The sequence below is a fragment of the Anguilla rostrata genome, chromosome 6, assembly GCF_018555375.3.
Source record: "Anguilla rostrata isolate EN2019 chromosome 6, ASM1855537v3, whole genome shotgun sequence".
In the NCBI taxonomy this organism is placed as follows: domain Eukaryota; kingdom Metazoa; phylum Chordata; class Actinopteri; order Anguilliformes; family Anguillidae; genus Anguilla; species Anguilla rostrata.
The window spans coordinates 43,098,642-43,121,518 of NC_057938.1; the positions used below are offsets into that span (position 1 = coordinate 43,098,642).

At 41.4% G+C, this 22,877-nt stretch overlaps 3 protein-coding genes across 7 annotated transcripts; 2 read left to right on the plus strand and 1 right to left on the minus strand.

The window, feature by feature from the left end:
- The first annotated feature begins 961 nt into the window (after positions 1–961).
- Positions 962–11,049, plus strand: cebpz (CCAAT enhancer binding protein zeta). Its single transcript, XM_064339853.1, has 16 exons — positions 962–1,381; positions 2,053–3,566; positions 3,915–4,146; positions 4,851–5,001; positions 5,686–5,774; positions 5,873–5,926; positions 6,104–6,206; positions 6,410–6,478; positions 6,604–6,670; positions 6,818–6,924; positions 7,331–7,391; positions 7,615–7,814; positions 7,959–8,057; positions 8,196–8,266; positions 9,696–9,777; positions 10,400–11,049. The coding sequence occupies exons 1-16, from the start codon at positions 1,190–1,192 to the stop codon at positions 10,543–10,545; spliced, it is 3,237 nt and encodes a 1,078-aa protein (XP_064195923.1). The 5' UTR covers positions 962–1,189; the 3' UTR covers positions 10,546–11,049.
- On the minus strand, positions 10,069–12,709 carry LOC135257279 (protein CEBPZOS-like). 3 transcript variants are annotated; one of them, XM_064339856.1, is made up of 5 exons: positions 12,556–12,709; positions 11,426–11,543; positions 11,295–11,339; positions 10,629–10,713; positions 10,069–10,464 (listed from the first exon to the last, which is right to left on the minus strand). In XM_064339856.1, the coding sequence occupies exons 2-4, from the start codon at positions 11,541–11,543 to the stop codon at positions 10,631–10,633; spliced, it is 246 nt and encodes an 81-aa protein (XP_064195926.1). In that variant the 5' UTR covers positions 12,556–12,709; the 3' UTR covers positions 10,069–10,464; positions 10,629–10,630. The 3 variants fall into 3 exon arrangements, with proteins under 3 accessions (XP_064195926.1, XP_064195924.1, XP_064195925.1); XM_064339854.1 differs by lacking the exon at positions 12,556–12,709 and adding an exon at positions 12,257–12,279; XM_064339855.1 differs by lacking the exon at positions 12,556–12,709 and adding an exon at positions 12,257–12,280 and having other exon boundaries at positions 10,069–10,713.
- A 5,314-nt stretch (positions 12,710–18,023) lies between these two features.
- LOC135257281 (hepatocyte nuclear factor 3-beta-like) lies at positions 18,024–22,722 on the plus strand. 3 transcript variants are annotated; one of them, XM_064339858.1, is made up of 3 exons: positions 18,024–18,175; positions 20,305–20,420; positions 21,176–22,722. In XM_064339858.1, exons 2-3 carry the CDS (start codon positions 20,352–20,354, stop codon positions 22,334–22,336), a joined length of 1,230 nt encoding a protein of 409 aa, XP_064195928.1. In that variant the 5' UTR covers positions 18,024–18,175; positions 20,305–20,351; the 3' UTR covers positions 22,337–22,722. The 3 variants fall into 3 exon arrangements, with proteins under 3 accessions (XP_064195928.1, XP_064195929.1, XP_064195927.1); XM_064339859.1 differs by lacking the exon at positions 18,024–18,175 and adding an exon at positions 18,880–19,715; XM_064339857.1 differs by lacking the exon at positions 18,024–18,175 and having other exon boundaries at positions 19,767–20,420.
- Positions 22,723–22,877: the final 155 nt, after the last annotated feature.

Genomic DNA, 22,877 nt, shown 5'->3' on the forward strand with positions numbered 1-22,877 from the left:
GCTTGGCAGGATTGCTGTTTTTTTGGTCCATCCAAAATGGATGGTGCACAACCAACATTAAACATATTGAAGTAATGTAACTCAGAGTCTGTATCTTGCAGATTTGTTTTTTAAATTTATTTTATTGATATGGCCCAGTAAAAAAATATATATCTGCAATTTGTGGATTGGCAGGAAATCAAAAAGCTTATGAATATGGTAGGTACTGGAGCCCAGAACAGGCACAACATTTATTCCATGCCAGGGTGTCTGTTTTCCATCTTTGTAGAATCACAGTTTATTGATGATAATGACGATGGTCAAAACAGTTAATATACTGTCACTCATAGGCAATGAGAAGGTCAGAAACTAAGCAGGGTGAGCTACTGAAAAGAAAGTCGTTTTAACGACAAATAGGAGAAACAGCACCCTCGCCTGGCCTCATGTCGAACCACAACAATTGTTTTTAAAAATTCTGAAAACTTGCTGTAAGCTTTTATCCCATGAACAGTGCATTTTATAATTACATTATTTTATAATGGAATGGACATGGAACATATGAATTGCCATTTTAAAAGTAACGTATGCCTGATTGATATTTAATTTAATTCTCATGAGCAACTATGCACACTATGCAAAGCTGTTTATAACAGTAACATGTCAGACTAAATTAAATTACTTTAAAATGTTTACATATCAGATATGATGCATTTGCAGAGGCTCGGAACGTTTGCCTGGTCTTAAATATCAATCTGTAGAATGCGCTACTACTTATCAGTAGATATACTGTGACACACGAATGCACGCGTAAATGTATTTGATTTTGGTTTATCTGTGATGATCTATGCTACATGGTGTATCGCACCTACATAAAGGTATTAGGCTACACTGTCCACCTAGAAACAATTTGTAAAATATTACGACTTCCACATGTAGAAATACATCTGGGAGGTCTCACAATCACGTGGTGAACCTTTCCTGTCGACCTTTTACAGCTTCTCGGTCCTAGTAGCTCAAATAACGCTAAAACAATACTAAACAAATGCATAGAATAGTATATTTTCAGTTCCGAATAGGTGCAATAAAATAAATACATTTAAATAAAATATCGTCGTCTTTCGTGTTTATTAACTAATCTTTTTTTTTTTTTTAAATGAAACGGTAATTCATACAATTTACTTCCAGGATCTTAGTTAGCTTCCGCTCGTTCATGTTGTTACCAAGCATGGCCGTTTTACGCAAGCAAGGGAAAATGGGAATGGAAATGGAGCAGAGTTATGACAACGACGAAGAAGAGCATGAAAATGAAGAAGACGAGGAACAATCAACATCGAAGGGAGTATCTGGAAAAAAAGTCGATGAATTTAATTTGGACGAAGTGCTGCGTTTGGGAGGCACCAAAGTAAGTCTAGTTCTGAGCTACGTTAGCAGACCCGTTGGATATGCACGTGTCGTTGAAAAAAATACAGCGTTAACGAACAACATGTCAGGTTCTTTTCGGACATCGCAGTTACCATAGCTACTTAATAGCAATTCACTTGTTTGTATATAGTCTAATATAAGTATAATATAATACGATAATGTGTTTAGCTTTGTATAGCCTGAATCGCTAGCGAGGTGTATTCACATGTGTTCAGATGGTTGTTCTGCTGAATGCTAACTAAACTTTCCTGACAAATTGACGCGTTTTAGGTTATTTGTTACCTTTACCTACAGATCATAGATAGTGAGCTACTATTGTTTCGCACTTGGTTGGTATTGTGTCTTTTTTGCCATGAGTAGTGGGCTACTGTTATTTCACGTTTCTTTGGTATTTTCTTTACCTTACAAATACAAAACAACAAATACAAAATCGATGAAACTGTAAATATCTGAAGTTTAGTTAACTACGACACGCACATCACACAGCCAAGATTATAGCACCATATAGAATTATATGAGACAGGCCAACATGCTAATTAACGTCAGTTAGTTATTTAGTTAGTTAATGGTTAACTGGTCAGATTTCTTCAACTCGTTCTTGCCAGGTTCACGGACCACTGACGTGCATGTTTTGTTTATTTCCTCCATTAGGCAGATTATGTTATGCTGGCCTCTATAAACGATTCCCAAGAGCTTGTTGACGGTGGAAAGAAAGATATCATTGATGATCTGAAAAAGGGGGAGCTGCAGGACTTCATCACCAAGCTCGGCATCCGCGCATACTCTGAGCAATTCCAAATCATAGCCGATGATTCTGCTGAGCTGGAGGACTCTACGAATACTCATACAAAAAATAAATTAACAGAAGAAAAAAAGGGGAAACCAGAGAAAGTAAAAGAGCCCCAGAAAGATAAAGAGCAGCAAGGTGCTGAGGGGAAGAAGAAGACAAAAAAAGCCAAAGAGCAGGTCAGTGCTACTGTTCGGGGGAAGAAGGAAAAGCAGAATGCTGACCTATTTGAGTTCCACAAAAGGCAGCTGCTGCTCATAAAACCAGGTGGGAAGTGGTTTGAGCAGGAGTACACCAACGAGAAAGACTTCGCCCCTCAGGATGAGGCTCTGGTTGCCCAGTACAAGGCCCTGGCCCAGAAGCTGCTGGAGGCCGATGCCGACCTCTTCAAAAACAAGAAGAACGCTCAGAAGGGCGCCAACTCGGGGTGGATGAAGACGGTGGTCTCCACGGGGACGCTGGCCGACAGGATGGCGGCCATGACACTGCTGATCCAGGACGCTCCGGTCCACAGCCTGCAGTTCGTGGAGAACCTGGTCTTGCTGGTCAAGAAGAAGGGCGGCCGCCGGCAGAGCCTGATGGCCCTGGACACCCTGCGGGAGCTCCTGCTGTCCGACCTGCTCCCGGAGCACCGCAAGCTGAGGGCCTTCTCCCAGCGGCCCTTCGACAGGCTGGAGGAGCTGGCCAGCGGGAACCGCGACGCCCGCGACCGGCGGCTCATCCTCTGGTACTACGAGCACCTCCTCAAGCACCAGGTGGCCGAGTTCGTGGTGGCGCTGGACGCCCTGGCCCACGACACGGTGCCCGCCACCAAAGCCCGCGCCCTGACCACCGCCCATGAGCTGCTCTGCAGCCGGCCTGAGCAGGAGAGGGCCCTTCTCGCCCAGGTGGTGAACAAGCTGGGCGACCCCGAGTACAAGATGGCCTCCAAGGCCTCCTACCTGCTGGAGACCCTGCTGCACTCGCACCCCAACATGAAGGTGGTGGTGTGCGGCGAGGTGGAGCGCCTGATGTTCAGGCCCAACGTCCACGCCAAGGCGCAGTACTACGCCGTCTGCTTCCTCAACCAGGTCCTGCTGAGCCACGAGGAGGCCGACCTGGCCGGCAAGCTCATCACCATCTACTTCTCCTTCTTCCGCGCCTGCATCAAGAACAAGGACGTGGAGTCCAAGATGCTGAGCGCGCTGCTGTCGGGTGTGAACAGGGCCTACCCCTACGCCCGGACGGGGGATGACAAGATCAAGGAGCAGCTGGACACGCTGTTTAAAGTGGTGCACATAGTCAAATTTAACACTGCTGTTCAAGCACTTATGCTGCTCTTCCAGGTAATGGACTCTCAACAGACCATCTCTGACCGGTACTATGTCGCGCTGTACAGGTGAGTGGGTCTAACCAGGCTTCTGTGTGACTTTGGAAAGACTGTTACCCATAAAGTAGCTTGTTGCATATATTATGTTATGATGGTACAATTAGTCTTGTTTTAGTATTTAAACTGTATCATATTATAACATTGACTATAGACATACATTGATGAACACAGCTCTTGGTGTATTTATTTCTTCCAAGCATTTGAATGAGCTCGCTACCTCTTCAAATGATTTAATTATTCAGGGAGTAAGTTACTGTTGTTCCACGATACGCCGTTGCATTTGTGACTTCTGTTTATTTTGTAAGATTTTGACGGAACTTAATACTTTATGCCTCTGTCTGTAATGGTTCCCTACAGGAAGCTTATGGACCCTGGGCTCCACATGTGCTCGAAGCAGGGCATGTTCCTCAACCTGCTGTACAAGTCTCTGAAGGTGGACATCGTCCTGCGCCGCGTCAAGGCCTTTGTGAAGAGGCTGCTGCAGGTCTGCTGCGAGCAGAACCCCACCTTCGCCTGCGGGGCCCTCTTCCTGGTGTCAGAGGTCATGAAGGCCAAGCCGGGCCTCAGGCTCCTGCTGCAGGAGAACCAGGTGAGTCCCGTCATTGCTGGAGGTTAATACTGGTTTATTCCCCCCCCCCCCCATCACTCATATAATGTGACTGCCCCTTAGTGTCTGCTCATAGACGTTTATTGGGGGAAAGTGGTTGATGCTGAGACTGAAGGAGCGGTGTAGTATTATAGTAGAATCTGATAATAAATGATTTATTATTAGGCTAAATTCAGTTTTGCCATGACAGGGAATCCAGTTAATATCCTTCATTATTTTCACTTTACTATGTTTTAATTGGATATTTAGAATTTCCTTAGAATTTCTTTAACGTGTTGTATTAGTTGTGTTATGTCTTGTCCTAAGTCTGTTGTCTGTCTTTGTACTTTGTGTATTGAATTTTTTGTAAAAATGTATGTATATATACTTTTTTCATTTCATAGATCTTTGACATACTGTTGTTATAGTATTGATAATTTGAATGTAAGCACTACAAAAACAATACAAAAAAGAATTATACAAAAAGATACCATTAAATGTTAGGGACAAAGCTTGATGAAAGTGCTGCCTGGAAAAAGAGGATGAAACAATTCCATTTCAGGGCTCATGCAGTGGCAGTTAAAGGTAGGCGAAGTGTGCACTCCAAGCGCCTGTCATGTTTTGTTGCGAGTGCATGTTGCCGTCATCACTAAAGCAGAAATGAAATATTGAGCATGTTTTAACTAAATGCCGTTTCTCTTTTCCAGGATAGCGAGGAGGAAAAGTTCAAAGACCTTGACGAGGATGATGACGAAGAAGAGCGGTTCACAGATGCCGATAAGGTGGAGGAAGGGAAGGAGCAGGAACCGAAAGCGCCGAGTCAGGCCGTGTCCTGGGTGCATCACCAAAACATGGACGGTGAGATGATTTATTGCTATTAATGGTATTTTTATGGTTTAATTTTTAAAATCTATCTCATTTTATATTCATGAACTCAGACTAATATTCATGTGTATTCAGGATATGTATTTGTTCTTGGTTAGCATAATTAGCTTGCATTAGTGATTTAGCGATGTATAATTATTTGTTGGTCTGGGAATGTTATTGATGAGGTCTCTGACCTTATTGCTCACATAGATCAGATGGATGCACTTTGTTCTTTTAGACTGCGAGTTGCTCTGCAAGTGTCTTTGCTAAATAAATGTAACATAATGTAATGTCCTCTGATTCATGTATTATATAACTTTTTGCGAACCCATTCATTCATCCTCAGTTGAGCATGAAAATTATTTCTCTTCAAAGTAGACAAATCTGCGAATGTCATTTAATCTGAGAATGATTTATGTAAATAATACTACAGATTCTGGAGTCATCTTTGTCCGTAAAGTCACCACAAAAATTAAATATTTAATTAATTAGTGAAACTTTCTCTTGAAGTGAATCTTTGAGTAGCATTGCAACTTTGTCTGTGGTCTTGAGCCGATTAGCCTTCTACGAAAACATTTCTCAGTGCACTGTGTATACAATTTAAAGTCAAACTTCTATGGTTCATCCCACACCCAATCGTAGTCATAACCGTCCGCCTAGCTCTGTTTCTGTCAGGTGGGAAAAAAATGGAGGCCTATGACCCCTGGCACAGAAACCCCTTGTTTTGTGGGGCGGACCATGCCATTCTGTGGGAGCTGAAGAAGGTAAGGGCTTGGCATGTCTTTGAAGTGGTGAGGTGTAAAACAGTGTAGTCTTCAATCAGTAATAACCCTGACCTCTCCTCCTCGCGTCTTCCAATCAGCTTTCGGCTCATTTCCATCCGTCGGTAGCCCTGTTTGCCAAGACCATTTTACAGGTGAGTGTTCGTTCAGATATCATGTATTGTTGGAAACTTTGAAATTGGTTGACGGCTCAAGCTTGTAACATAGATCGGTGTAAATTTCAAAACTAAATGTTATTCAAGGGTTGAACGAACTCAAAACACTGCTTCCACTGCTGTTATTTAAGTAAGCGTTTGTTGATTTTCCCTCAGGGTGAGTTCATCACGTACACAGGGGACCCTCTCCAGGACTTCACTCTGATCAGGTTCCTTGATCGATTCGTCTTCAGGAATCCCAAACAGAAGAAATCTAGAGGTAAGACCTGGGCAGTATGCATATTTATTAATAATACAGTGTTTACATACTGAGGTGGACTGCTTTGTGACCACTCTATTTTCACTGTCCATTTACTCGAACAGTGTGCATTTACTTGAAGTATGCATTGCGGTCTTATTTTTGTCAACTTGTTGATTTTACATTCATTTCTACGTGGATTTCATGATTTGTACTTTTCACAGAAAATACAGACAGCTCTGTTATGCAGCCCAAACTGAAGCTGTCCATGAACAACGTCCGAGCTTTGCCAGGTGAGTGCCAGATGGTTTCAGAACACGCTCGTACAAGCCTGAGTACCTTGCACCTCTCTTTGGCTGAAATGTTGAGCGTTATGCCCATGCAAGAAAAGGCAACCGCCCCTTCCCTTGTCTTTCAGTCAACTGTGAGGCGTTCCTGGCCAAGGAGGAAAGCCAGATTCCTGTGGATGAGGTGTTCTTCTATCGGTGAGTCAATCGGCTTTCAGGCTCACCTTAGGTACTTGCTTGCGTTGTAGATGTATATTGATATTCTGTATATGAGATTAGCCTCTTGAAAGCTTGTGCGAAATCAGCTGAAGTACCTCCGTCTCATCGCTGCGTGGGTGTCGCCAGGTTCTTCAAAAAACGGGAGTCGGAGAAGCAGCTCCGTCGGCCGCGGGGCGACGGGGACAACGAGAGCGTAGATGACGTTGACGACGACGAGTTCGAGAAGGCGCTCGGTGAGCATGCCGACTGTCTTGTGCTTTGGCATGGGGAAAAGTGGTCTGCCTCTGTTGGAAGACCTGAGCGGTGTCTAAACTGTCAATAATCCCTCGGTAACAAAAGTTTTTAGACCGTATGCTATTGAATTATCGCCTCTTGGGCGCTACAGAGGTAAGACGTTTGGCAGTGAGGTGCGTCAACCCGCCTGGTGTAAGTGTCGACAAAACACTAACCAATCTCGGGAATGAGAGGCATCAATGTAAGCGCTATAAAGCGCTATAAATGCAGTCCATTTATACGAATTTATGGACAGAGCAGACTATAGCACCTCTAGTTTCCAATCGTCTGCTTGTATTTTCTCAAACTTCTGTTACCTCTGAACGCGCTGTAATGATTTACCCTTCCGATGTCTTTATTCTCCAGATGCATTTGAAGGGGACAGTTACTTCACGGACCTTAAGGATGACAGTCTGGACTTTGCTGGGTACGCTTAGGTTCAAACCTGCCCTTTTCATGGTGATATGTATTTCTCTGATAATTAAGGAAATGCAACAGTATTGAGGTCATGATGGCCGAGGCTCCGTGGGAGGAGTTAGGATAATTCTCAGGGCCCTGAATGACTGGAGTCATCAAAAAAATGGGTTGTAATTGTGCTACATCACATTAATGGTTAATAGTGGATATTGCTGCCATGTGTGGTTCCATAGCAACGTTAAGGGCAAGTCCCAAAAGGACAGGAAGGGTGATGACCTCTCTGATGACTCTGACGACCTGGATGAAGATGACCTGGACGATGAGGAGATGTCTCTGGGCAGCATGGATCAGGAGGACTTCGGGGACGTGCTGGAGGAGGAGGGAGGGGCCTTCATGGACGTAGGAGGAGAGGATGAGGAGGAAGAACTGGCAGGTACTGCAATCGCATTGATTTACTTGAGGCTGCAGATCAGTTCAGTGGGAAGTGACCACTGAGCCTCTCTAAATTGGTGTCTTTGAATAATGGTGTTCAGTTGGGTTACACAATGCGATGAGTCACACATGTTTGTCCTTATAGATTCAGGTGAGGAGATGGAGGAAGTCATGGAAACAAGTTCCATTTCCAAAAAAGGCAAGAGGAAGAAGTCTGGGGACTTGGACTTTGTTGCCTCTATGGGTAAGCTATGCAGTTTAGCTTGGACTCTGATCTTCTTTCCTTTTTTAACGCAGTTCTGTTGTCCCTCCCCCCAGTATACTAAATAAATATAGACATGATGGGAGGCTTTAAGTAATAATGTTAAACTTTTTGATGTAGGATCAAAACAAGGACGGAAGAAGACGAAAACCATGAAGGAAGATGGTGGCATGTTTGCTTCTGCTGAGGAGGTAATGTAATGCATATGGGAATATTGTTATTATATTATTGTAGAAGCTTGAATAATCATGTGTAAGATGGAAAAATTAACTCACCAGCATGTTATAATAGCACAGGAGCAATAGGGAACTACAAAAGGAAGAACTTAATCGCAATCTAGCTCTATTGATGAATGCGGTATGCCTCCCCTAAATTATCCAGCACCTCCCCCAATGTTAAAGGAAAAACACAGAAATAGGCACTTTCTGCATTTTATTATAAAAGATTAAAAATTGGCTTACAGCTAAATTTACGATGCAACAACGACCCACCAGCTTTTAAAAACACTTAATCAATCGCTAGCCTAATCACTGCATTATAAGCCAGTATCTAACATAGCAAATGCGGTACCTGTAGCACACTATTGCATGCAATTAGAATGTCTAGGAATCAACATTTTGAAAAAAATACAATAATACCCACCCAGCTAAATATGTTCCACTGCTGTCTTATTGTAATTAATACTGAAGAAGACCACATCAGTTAAACAAACCAGAAAATAATTATTTAGAATCAACTGAGAGGGGAACTGTTCAATTGTAATGGAATAACTTAACTAACATGGGACAAAAACAGGAATTTTGAATAACATAGTTGATAGCACTTCAGCTATGTCAGTCTTGTGAGAAGGTCTGATTAAACAAGTGGTCTAAAATGGGTATTAAAGTATGTTTTTCTTACCATTTTGCACAACCCCAGTTCCTCCAGTCTTTGATGCCATCTTCAGGTGGTTCTTGGGCAAGACTAGAATCACATATCCTGTTTCAGCTAAACGCTTTCACAACAAACTGATATTGTAGCTACCAATGTAAAATGTTAACTTTATAGACAACGGCTAAATTAAATAGCCTGTCGTTAAAGGACACTGGGTGGATGCTAACCATGTCAAACGAGTGTGAATTTGATTACTTTAATAAAATTATGGAAATCGGAGACTTATGTGGTGATTGATCACTAGCATTGCCTCTAACAGAGCCTAAAACAGCAGTATACTCTAGCGTTGATAAAACTTGATAGACATGCATTTGGACCACTAATTTTTGCTGAAATAATTCCTGAATTAATGTGATTGGATAATAAACAAATAAAATGCTTCTACTAGGTGGTATGTGTCAGAATCTCATGGATTGGGAAGAATAAAATTCCAAGTGTAAATGTGATTTGGTATTATGTTGCTTAAATGGAAAGCATTTAGTCACTGTATCAGTGTGTGTCATAGTTTGCCCATAGTTTGAACTAGTCTTTTTTTCCCCCCTGTATGTGCGTACACAAACACTTCAGTATTGTGAATGCAACCATTAAATGCTTTTTGCCATTTGTATGCTAATAGATTTATGAAAGTGTTTTTGTATCTGTGATAAGCCTTTGTCACGCTGGTAAATAATGCTTTTTCTTTTGCAGTTTGGGTATCTGCTGGATGAACATGTAGGATCCAAGTTTGACAACGTTGGCATCAACGCCATGGCAAACCGAGACAAAGCAGGTGAGTTCTGGCACAGGGAGTATGTGCGTTTTGTATTCCAAGTGTATTGTGAGAATTCAAAGGAAGAACCAATTGAATAAAATGCAAACAAAGGCATGGACTGGTCAAAAGATGGAACAAAATGTAAAAGAAGGGAACAGCCTCCCCTGCAAGTACAAGTAGATATAACTTAAGATTGTTGTCCATCTGTGTGGAGCACTTCTTGCAAATTGCGTGTTGTGTCTAGCATTGTATGAGAAATAAACAGATGGCATTCTTGCTTAGTACTGGAATAAAAGTACAGACAACATGGCAAATAGAATTTGACTTTATTCTCCTGGCTAGATGCTAGCCAAAATCAACATGTTCCTTCCACTGCGATCCAGTCGGTCATTTCAAAGGAGGGCTATTGTACATCCAGATGTGAAACACCATAATGGCTCTTCCCTGTGATAAAAAGAATCCGTATTCTGCACAAATCCAACAGTTGCAGTTGTTTTTCATTTCAGACACTCATGAAGCTCTCACTTTGTTTTGACGGTTATAATTAAAGCGTAGCGGAGTCCAGAGCGGAGTCCAGAGCTATATTTGTAACCCCATATGCTTTGAGCTCACACACCCCCTCCCTGTCGCTCCTCTTTAGGCATCAAACAGCTGAAATGGGAGGCGCGCAGGGACGACTGGATCCGAGGAAGAGACGTGAAGACCCTGCGGAGGAAGAAGGCCGCGTTTAACAAACGTACGCAGTTTGGCAAGTTCAAGGGCAGCAAAAAGAATACCAAGAAATAACATTTGCGTGTCCTGCCACAGAGGGGCCGTTCTGACCCGCTCTCCGGGATCAGGGGCGTTCCTCTCGCCTCCGCCAAGCTCACCCCTAGGACTTCTTGGCGGACCACGCCTCCTGGTCGCCCTCCCGAATTCCGTAGACTCCCGCCCACTCGTTGGACTTGTAATAGACTGAAAGGAGGGGCGGGTGTTGAAAGATGAGAGACTGAGACTACACAAAAAAAAACATTTCATCACGAGAAGCACACGGATATTGTTTGTGTTTCGACAAACCCTGGACGGATGCAACGCTCGATCACCCCAGACCATCCGTGTGAAAGGCCCGAGCCAGTTGGCTATTTTTGTTGAAAAATAAACATTACCCACATATTTCTGTGGCTGAAATTAAGCGTGCCCCAGTAAAAAATATCTGATGGCGTTGGTCATGGCAAAGGTAATCTTTAAGGAATGATTGTGTTGCTGTCAATGTTTTATATTTAAAGTTGTATTAAAAAAAACCTTAGAACAGCTTGTTGAATTTTTTTAAGCTCATGGGGATATTCAACCAGCACACACGCACACATATTTAAGGGTTTGCCAAGTTAAGCAGTCTACTTTGAGTACCCTGTGTATAAACTGGCTAAATTACCAGGCATCCTTTTAAGGGTTTAGTAGTCCCATTAACTCAGTGACTGCTGATATTCAACCTTTAAACTATGCAGGTGAAAACAGAAGGGTTCAGAAATCCAAAGTTCATTTAGCCTACTTCTCACCTTCTAGAACAGATGGAAGGTTTCTACTCATGGTACTCCTGAAATCTAGGGAAAGGGAAAATGGAAAAACGTGTCAATGATTAGATGGGCTGCAGCAACACCTGACAGGTGTTAAACGCACAAATACTTACCTCTGCTCGTGTTCATCTTTTGAAAAAGGAAGTAAGCACCAAACACGCCGGCAACTTCTAAAACGACTATCGCTTTGAAGGCTTTCCGAGCAAACGGTTCCATGGTCTTGGGAGCCATCTGTGCGGAGGGAGAAAAAACTGGGGTGAACATATCTGTTGTTGAACATAATCTTGTTTTGGATTCAAATACTTTTCTATGCTTTACTGATCTTGTCTGGTGTATTGGAACCAATGAAATACTCTCAAAAAGTGCAAACCCTGCCTTCTGGTCATAGTGGCAGGCTCAATTACACCAGTCAAGATCAATAGAGCACAGAAAAGTATTTGACCCAGGTCTGTATCTGTCATATACTTAAGTGTATTTTGATGTTCCGTGTATTTAATTGTCACTAATTAATACTGAAAAGCATATCGCATGATTTCCCTTTCCTAGCATGTAAACGAGGGGCTCTGTGACAAACAATACAGAAACTAACCCGTAACGTAACACTACACTAAGTCTAAAATTCATGTCCACTTAAAACATTAGGTCTTTTTTTCACATTAAAATAATTCAAATTACTGCAATGGCCTGCACAGTCCCCAGATCTCGATGGCATCTTTAGAATGAGGTGGAATAGGAGGTTTGCAGCATGATTGTATGGCCGAAAAATCTGCGGGAACTGCATGATGCTATCAAGTCAACATAGACCGAAGGAATGTTTTCAGCACCTTGTCGAATCCATGCCGGGAATAATTCAGGCTGTTCTGGAGGCAAAAGGGGGTTCTACCTTTTCCACGTGTATGTGGAATTTTTATTTATCATGGCATACATAGATGTTTATGACATACCATCATCTCAAGAGGTTAAATATTCTTCAGTAGATTCAGTAGACTTTAAGTGTATAAGAGCAACTGACAGCTCATTACTATTCAGAGCTTGCAATTAGGATAGAAACAAAAGTCAACATACAGGTCCCCAGGCTCGAGCTTGGTTTTCAACCCACGTAAATTTATTCCTAAGAATTCTCAGATAGCTAAGTGGCCTGGTCGAGATTACGAAGTTTAGGTGTGATACGCCCTGAACGCGTAAGACTGTAAAAATGCATTCATAACATTTTAAAATTTGTTTTCCTGAACATGTGTCTTACCGTTCTCGTTGCCCTTGTTACAAGTGACTTCCGTATTACGGCTACTCGGGAGGTTCAAACAAGGCATTGAAATGCGACAGGGTTGTAAAACGGGGCAAAAATGAAAAAATAATAAAATAGACATCGCAGCGTGTAAATCACAAGATAAAGTAGTAAAACGAACTTCCGAATAAAAAGAATCCTGAAACATTATTATTATTTTTTACTTTCTTGACTGTTTTTGTTCTGCGATAGCCTATATAAGTGAGATTCTCATTTTATTAACCATTTTAGATTAATAAAATGATTTTAAAAGACGGATTTTAAAAGACGGAAACAGCAGGTGTCGCTCTAAACAAAACAATATCTAGCAAGCAGGACGCTTTTCTCATAATCATGCCATGTCCATAAATCAAGATGTATGAACACATTATGTTCATTTATGAGCTTTGTAAACATATCTAGATTTTTCAGAACACTTTTTCAAAGTAGGCCATTGAGGTTTCACATTGCAATTCAAGTAGTAATTGGAAATATAGTAATTCTGTGAATTATAACTTTGAATAGTAACAACCATGTTCTATAATCATTACAAAATATTGCTTTAAAGTCTTGTAAAATGAAAACAAGTTTTTCAGGTGAGGCTGTTTGATTAAACTAAATTATCTTCAGCATCAATTGGCCTAAATTTCATGCCTTGTTGTGCCAAGGATCAAATATTGTCCTTGATACTATAAGCTATCACATTTATAACTCAGTTTATTGCACTTATAAATTGTTATGATCATATAAACAAGACCTAATTCCTTTTCTGCAAGCTGTGAAAATCAATCTGGACGCAAATTCAATGTGACAGCCGGTGTTTGCCGATAGCTCAACTAGCGTATTAGCTGCCAGCCATTCTTACGTTACATTAAGGGATGGATAATTTTCTGTGTCTCAGTTCTGCTCTGCTCTGTCGTCTCAATGCAAGGCTGTCTCAGGTATGAGTCCAAGCAAACAAGCCATTCCAGAAACGCCCGAGGCAGGCAACATTTATCTGGACTTGGGGGGTGGGGGGTGGGGGGAATAGGATCAGGAGTGATCTTGTTTGTTCTGCAGCCTGGCTCCATTTCGCTGAGCTGATGACGTGAGACCACCCACAGGACTACCCAAGGCAGGCTGTTGCTATTTGTAGTTTATAGGCCGGAGTCCTGAGCCACTCATAGCCAAACCTTCACATTGTAATTAATTATCAGTTTGCTTTTTTGGGGGGATGACTTCAACTACTTACAGCTCACATTCTGCCTATTTAAATTACAAAAAAAATGTATCTTCTTTTTTTACTGGCGCAATGAAACACATAAACTTACAGGGTATCTTGCGCTGTCTCAGCAGATTGCATGATGTGATCCATGTATGCATAGTATATGCCGGCTGAATGTTTTTTTTCATATAGCAGGCATTTAGCTTTTCAAACATTGACAGCAAAAATAGTAATGAGGCAATAGAGAATACAACATTAATCTTGAACACAATCACACATCATGTATGCTTTTACCCTATATGTCTGTCACATTCATGCCTTGGTGTTACTTTATCACAATGGACAAAGCTGTTGGTGCTGCCTCTGTGTATTGGGGACATGCACGTGACTGTTAACTCACTGACAAAATCAACTTTCAAGTCCCTAACCTGTTTACTGTTTGATCCTTAATATCACCTTAATGGCAGGAAGTGACTTGACTTAGTGAAAACTTGATGTGTGCTTATTTAGTGAGGGTAAATAGGTAAGTCCAGTGAGGACATGAGGGAATCCACTCATTTGAATACGTCTAAGTTGGTGTAACACAATCAAAGCAACATAGGCGTTAAACAGGAATGGCTCTAGCCTTTCAGCTGTCCTAGGCAAGATTTTGATCCGGGGAGGGAGAGGTGAATAGCCAACTCTCATGCCGCCAACTTTCAAGCAACTGACTGTCATTGAAGCAACACATGGATTTTTATTTAATTTTTTCTCCTTTGTTTTGGTGCGCCCGGGATGAATGGCACCCTAGACGACCACCTTTGTTGGCTATGCCTAGAACCAGCCCTGGTGTTAACAGGTGACTGACTCTCTTATTCGTGCAAAACATGATTGCCTATTTTCAGTATCTGCAAGGGATTTCTCCTTGGCATGAGGTCAACGTGGACTCCCTTTCAAGAATCAAAATTAAAAGTAAATCCAACTCTTCCATTGCTCATCCTCAGCTGTGAGCCTTGTGAAATGGCATTGGCCTGTTTGGCTTAGTATGGAGGCCACACACACATCCTGTAAGCCAGGGGGAAGTGCAATGTCTGAAAGAAGTGGCCATTGAACTCCAATGCAAGTGGCAATATTTGCTCACCTGAAACACACACGTTGGGGTCTGACTGGCCCAAGGAAGCCTAGCACAGCTGCCCCGGTGCAAAAAAGAAGAGAGGACGCCAGGAAGTTTTGGAAGACCCCCCTCCCTTGCCAGGCAGCTGTTTATCACAGAACAGTAGTGTTGCCTTTTATGTGCGAGGAGGCCATGTTTGTCCGAAGCTGCAGGAGGCTGATGAGGTGCTAATCTGTTGAGTGGTCCCGACCATTGGTATCATTTGCCAATAGTCTGTTAGCTGTCAGTGCCTATAAAGGCCTCATTCATTTCACCTCTCGAGAAGCCGCAGAGCGACCCCTCAAATTGGATACCGATGTTGTTGTGTCAGCAGGGAGCTTCGTATGCAATCCAGAGGAACTTGTAGCCTCTGTCAGACTCATTGATTTGCTACGGGACCCCATGCCGCTTCTCGGCAAACACTACAAATTGACCTTTTGCATATGAATGCACGCAGGAAGGAAATGGCAACCAAACACACATACGTCTTTGCTATATATAGGTTTACTTCGTCGCATTTTCTTTTCCTCTTTCTTCCTAGTTCTTAGCAGGGAATGCAAATGTACTAGCTGAGGAATTCTATTCTGTCAGTGAACGAGAGAGAAAGAGAGATAGAGAGAGTGAGAGAGAGAGAGAGAGAGAGAGAGAGAGACTTAGAAAAAAGGGGATTGATATCTGTATGCACTCTGGTATGCTGTCTTAAATTCTATTCATATGGAATATAACAGGATATTTTCCCTGATTTATGGGAAACTTCTCACACCTGGATCAACATTTTCCCAATATATGCATTGGAAGGAGGTTTCTGCACATGCCTGTCAACACTAAGTTTATGGCTCATCCACACCCCACGTGTCCACACATTGTCTTGTCCTGAAGTCTCTCACCTTCAGTTTTTGATGCATTTGAAAGTGCCGTGGAGTACTGCCAGCATCATGCAACGTAAGAAGAGCAAACCTTGGAATGATTTCAGAATTATTTTTACTCATTAGTTACCTTGTGTGGGGCCGAGTGTATGAATGATGATAGTCTGTGTCTTATATCTTTTTATGCATGGTCATTTAGTAAGAGGCTATTTAATAAACTATATAGCAATAGTAGGCATCGGCCAATCATAGTATGTAGGGTAATCACCTCTATGTCCTGCATTAACCTTCTTAAAATCAACTTTTTGTCATAAACCTATTCAGCCTGTGAACCATAGTGATTTCCTGAATGGACATGCTAGGAAGATTGATATTGGTTTTTGGAATAGTGCGTAAAATCTCAACACGAGCCCATGTTTCTTGGTTGCCTCTTTTGAGAGCAGCAGTCCCTTCATTGAATTCCAGTCACTTTTTTTATTTCTCTTGACCATATTTTCCAACTATTCTATGACCTAGAAGCCTTTTCCCACATTGAATGAAAAGGACCAGATTCCAAAACCCTCTCATTACATTTCTTTTCAGTTTCTGAGTAAATTTGCTTCTCATTTCCTTTTAAAGCTCCTGTCAGCTCCCTCTGTGGTCCAATCGTGCCATTTTTTGTGCGTCTTATTTGATTATTCTAATCTATTGTTACATGGGGTACAGTTGTTTTGCATTAGAAGAGCAATGTCATGGAATCGGAAGACCTTGGCAACAGAGTACGCAAAAACGTTTAGCATTTCATCCCCGAACATCCCAAATTCTCCCCCATTTCAAAAGGCAGGGCCTGTTTGTGGAAATCCTTAGCCCATTTAAAGTCCTGTTTGTGCCCAGGCACAGTTTCTTCCGAAGTAATAACTGTGCTCCACCTCCGCTCCGCGGCGCCTGGCCCCTCCGTTTCATTCGGTCCGGCCCCTGCTGTGTGCGTTCCCAGTAACGCTGCCCTTTCAGATTCATCTCCAGGTAAACACACTGTGGCAGGCCGCAAACCTGGAGCCAGGCGCCGTTATCACAGCTGCGGGAGACAATGGCCCGCTCAAACCCCAGCCCCGCTCTGGAATGTTTACTGTCTCTACAGGCACTTTCCAGCAAACATAATTCCATAGCTTTCCGAAGAAAGGACCTCTCACTATTAATTTTGATTTGATGAATTACCAGCTTAACCTATTGCCCCCGGGATTTTTTCTGGAGTGATGATCGTCGAGAAAGGCAGCGAATGCATACTTGAGCTGATCTGTGAATTGTTTTAGACACTGGAGAAATCCTGCAGTGAAAGTGAAGCTCAGAGTGACATGTTTCTGCTGACACTTGCTGGGTGTCTTGAGGGAATGTTATATGCTTCTGATGTTCTCATTTGGAGAATAAATCTATTGCACCTTATCTATTTGTTTTCATTTCTTTATCTCTAACCCACAAGCTGTCATGAAAGGACTGTAAGCCAGTGAAATTACAATGACATTGCAGACACTGTGATACTTTTAAATGATACAATAAAACTACCCAGGAAACATTTTTGTGGAGAAAAGGCAGTGAAACACCATCTAGGCATTCAGGTGAAAACCCTGCTACATTTGGTTAAAAAGTGAAAGTGTTCTAGTCAACTAGAACATAGCCAGGCCATATGCAGGTAAAACCTGAGGTATATTGGGGGTTGAGCTGGACTATTTATGTCTCTCAACCTAGATTTTTACCCTTCTTGATGTCTAGATTCCGTTTTTCGCTCGTTCGCTAACAGCCAGCCACAGCAGCTATGTCAGAAGAACATATTGGATTTGAACTTCAAATTACAAATAGCAAATATAAGTGCATATAACTCGCATGTGTACATATGTGTATCAATTACAAAACTTTTAAAATAAAAATCTTGTTGGAAAAAGTACAAATCTGGGAATTTAGGGGATTCTTCTGATTAGATAACACTCAGTTTCAGGAATTTAGTGGACACCTGCCCATTGACATTTCAATGTAAATGCACTTTACATTCTATGTTTAATGATATTTATCAGCTTTATCCAAATACGAACGTTGAATTGAATATATTTTTTAAAACAATATTTTTCATGGTAAAGTATTTGCTTTCAGGGATTCAATGAAAATGAATTCAAAATCAAGTTGCGTTATAACCATTGCGTCCTTTTGTATTTTATTTTTGAGCTCATGTCAAGACCACCCTCCGGGTACATCTTGATTCAAACTACTGCAGTGGTGATATGAGATCAGGTCAACGCTCCTGAGTTCAACCTTGATGGGCCCACGGAGAGGACAAAATGTCCAGAACATAAGCTACACGAAGAAATCTGGGGATCTTTAAACCGACACGGTGGAGGAAAGACACGTGGAACAAAACAACAACTACAGGTTTGGTCTGACATGAGCCCTTATGTTCTCTATTTAATACACTGCATGATCTCCCTAAAGCAATCAAATGGCTAACAAGATTTTTAAAATACAGCTTTGTCAGTGAGGAACTCGTCGTTGATCTGCTCCATGTACTTCCAATATTTACGTTATTTCCCGATGAATAAGTCTTATTTGTTCAAATATATATTCTACAAACATGAGTAAATCAATATTTTGCCGACATACTCAGTGAAAGTTTTTTTCGGATGGAAGTGACATTTTACTGCCACCAAAAGAGGGCGCATTCAAGTATAAAGCCGTAGAATATTTTGTTATTTTAAAACTGCATTATTGCCTGTGGTAACTGAAATAATAATAATAATAATAATAATAATAATAATAATAATAATAATAATAATAATAATAATAATAATAATATATTGTTTATTTTAATCGCTGTTGTATTGTCATCGTTGTCATCTTCGATTCAACATCAAACGAAAAGTCAATGCCATTTTCATTATCGTTTACAAATAGTTTCGCCACTATTAGGTGCGCTCACAGACCAGTCTAATCATGAGGCTTAGACACGTTTGATTGAGTAGTTTTCATTTAACCACACCTTGCAAAATGTGCATTTCACAGGCAAATATATTAAAAGCGGTTTATTTATTTTTCTCTAGACTGGAGTCTTTCCGTTTTATCATGGCCAGTTTTCCTGAATTGGCCGATGGGGTCTGTAAAATCTCTCACAATCAAATAAAAAATGTAATAACCTACATATCAAACAGAACGCATTCCGTCCACAATAAAAAAACGGTTGCCAGGTAACACAATTTCTCATTTTAAGAACTCATATTTTACTATTATTTAAAAAAAGCTAAATTAATAACAAGACAGCGGATGGGGGAAAATTAACATGACAAGACAATTATTGTACATCCTCAAAAATAAACAATTTTCCAGGTTTTTGAAAGGTTTTTGTTTGTTCCATCTGTTACTAGGCGCGTAGGCCTGCCATATTTCGATTTTTTCGTTTTAATTGCAGTTACAATGTCCTTTTACGTTTCTCTGTTTTATATGACCACCTGATTAGCTGGGCTGAACTACAATAACAGCACGACATGGACAACATAGTGAAACTAAATACATTGACAATGAACCGCGAGGCATATTCAGACATGATCAAAGATTATATTTTGTAGCAAAACGTGTATTTTACAATATATGTAAAAAATATATTCGCCTGATATGCACTCAGAATTATGACGAGCAAGACGAGGTGAAACATGTTTTTTTTGTTCGAGCTTTTTACGAAGATGTGAAATAAAAAATGCTATATAAAATGTCTGTATTTAATCATTTAAATATAGCCTCTATGGATTTTTCGATGTCATCCCCACATGTGTGTCAATAAGCATAGCCTACATAAACCCAAACAACCCACGCATGCTATGTATTCATACAATTGTGTTTTCAAGTCTGCACAGAGTAGTAGACATATTGATTTGTTGTAAGGAAAATACAGACCTATGAGTGCATAACCGACCATACTCAGGTAGGCTACAATTTATCTTGGAGTGTTTTATATATTCCTGCTTTTTATTAAACTTTAGAATGCCAAATGTTTTTGAAAGTGAAGAATATGTGGATGCAATTACAATAATTTTTGAACGCAAACGACTGTCTGTATTCTAAAACATTAAAAACGCCATAGAAAAGCGGAAGAAACGCGAGATAAAAAGCCCTTTTGGAACAAAAGTTTTAATGCATTCTTTTTTCTGGGACAAAACAAAACGAATGGATTGTAACCAAATCTTTTCAAATGGAATTGTTCTTTTTAAATACAGCAGGTGTACAATAGAGAGCCAAACCAAGGAGGCTCGCGGCTAGGTGTGAGCAGATTATTCAAATAGGGCTTCGAAGCAGTAGGGATTGGAGGCTCACTTGGCGCAGAGAGCTATAACACTGCATTAACGGGCAGAAGCTAACGTCATTTCAACTCCTGCCATCGTCAGAGGCTTTATAGTGTCTGGTGGCAGCGCGGACTGAAAGATACACATGCGCCAGTCCTTCACTTGATAGCAGACCAAAGAAGTGGAATCTCTATACTCTCTTCCTTTTTAAGGGAATTCTTCTCTTGACAGTCGTCCACAGAGAAGGTTTGGGGATAAATTGTTCGGCGGCTTTCACGATGCTGGGTGCAGTTAAAATGGAGGGACACGAACATTCAGACTGGAGCACCTATTACGCAGAGCCAGAGGTTGGTAGTGCTTATATATATATTTTCCGTCTATACAGCTCAATATTAGCCCTGAGATAATATTAACTTTGTGATCAAATATTGACTTGAGGCGCCTTCCAAATCCTCCCCGATCTCTACGGCACTATCCTAACAAAGTTGGGGTAGGCATGTAGGCAAGGAGAAACTTTTTTCTTCAGCTGTTACTACCTCTGTATACTTATTACTTAATTCCCAAATGTGCAGCTGCGTCTCATTTTGACATTTATGCGCTTAGGTGGCCGACAGTCAGTTTATTTATTTACATTCGCTTTGCTTTTCATTCATGTATCTTTCAATGTTGCATGGATTTGTGGTTTTGCGTAAAACGTGCATTTTACACGTAACAATCGAATAGAGAATACAAAGATTTCTGCCGCTTTACGCCTTTTCACCATTGGCTGCACTATAGTTACCCTATGTAAGTTGGTTCGTTGCATGTGGCCTATTTTAAGGATTCACGACACTGAATTACACCACGTTTTTATTTCGAACATTAAACATTAAACATGTTTGAGACATGCCATTGGCAATCGGTTTTGATACACATTTGAACAATTTGAAAGTTTGAAATGAATCCATTTTTCGGATTTGTGAAAAGACAACGATATAGCCTAGTGATATCTTTGCATGGTTTTATGCCACTTTAAACATATCAAACTATCACTCTGTATAGTAATGGAATTACTAGATGGAGAAACGTCTGAATGACTGATTCTCGCTGTCTGTACTTTCAGTGTTACACCTCTGTTGGAAATATGAACCCGGGGCTGGGGATGAACTCCATGAACACGTACATGAGTATGTCAGGAATGAGTTCTGGCAACATGACCGCCAGCTCTATGAACATGTCCTACGTGAACACAGGAATGAGCCCGTCCGTAACGGGCATGTCACCGGGTGCTGGGGCCATGAATGGCATGGGCGCAGGGATGGCGAGCATGAGCGCGGCGCTCAGCCCGAGTATCAGCCCCATGGCCGCACAACCTCCGTCTATGAACGCCTTGAGCTACACCAACATGAACGCCATGAGCCCCATGTATGGACAATCTAACATTAGATCACGGGACCCGAAAACATACCGGAGAAGCTACACGCACGCCAAGCCCCCTTATTCGTACATTTCCCTCATCACCATGGCCATTCAACAGTCGTCCAACAAGATGCTCACGCTGAGTGAGATCTACCAGTGGATCATGGACCTTTTCCCGTTTTACCGTCAGAACCAGCAGCGCTGGCAGAACTCTATCCGCCACTCCTTGTCTTTCAATGACTGCTTCCTTAAAGTGCCCAGGTCCCCGGACAAACCGGGCAAAGGCTCATTCTGGACTCTTCACCCCGACTCCGGGAACATGTTTGAAAACGGCTGCTATCTCAGGAGGCAAAAGCGATTTAAATGCGATAAAATGCACTGTAAAGAGTCCAACAGGAAGGCATCAGAGGGCGGATCTAACAGTAGTTCTGAAAGCTGCAACGGACACGATTCACCGCATTCTAATTCATCCTCTAAGGACCCCAAAAGGTCTGCGTCTGATGCGAAGTCCAGGCAAGACCTGAGCCCCGAACACGCGGCCTCACCCGCCTCCCAGGCGCACCACCTGATGTCACAGCATCACTCGGTCCTCGTGCACGAAGCTCACCTGAAGCCGGACCACCACTTTTCCTTTAACCATCCTTTCTCTATTAACAATCTCATGTCTTCGGAGCAACAGCACCATAAAATGGACCTAAAGGCATACGAGCAGGTGATGCATTACTCTGGGTATGGTTCTGCAATGACAGGTGCGCTATCCATGAGTTCAATGGCGAGCAAAACGGGCTTAGAATCCTCACCAATATCCGCTGACACGTCCTACTACCAAGGTGTGTATTCCAGACCGATAATGAACTCTTCTTGAATATTCTACGACAGATGGACTTTACCGGAAATTTGTACATTTGTAAATTGATAATTTGTGCGCACTACAAAGTATTTTTGATGTTTCCCACTGATCCTATAGTTGTCAAGGTTGTTAAACATTTTTGTAAAGGGGTGTTAAAATGTGATAATATCTGTTTGTTGTTTTCATTATCGAGTTTTAATATGGACCGAAAATGGGTTAGTGTTGTAAAATAAAAATGAAGATTCTATGGTAATTACATAAGATGCAATTTTGGAAACTGAAGTTTTTCAGACGAGTAACTTATCGTTTGTGTATTCCTTATTTATGGCTTGTTATTGTGATATTCTTGTAGTTGACAAGAACATAATGTATATTAAAGTGTTATTTGGATTGTTTATGAACACGATCGTCTGGGTTTACTTTTTTCCTCAAAATACAGATGATGCAAAACAACCTAAGTTGACTTTATTATTATTATTATTATTATTATTATTATTATTATTAGGCTATTGTTGTTGTTGTTGTTGTTGTGGATAGTAGTAGCCTAGTACTGGTG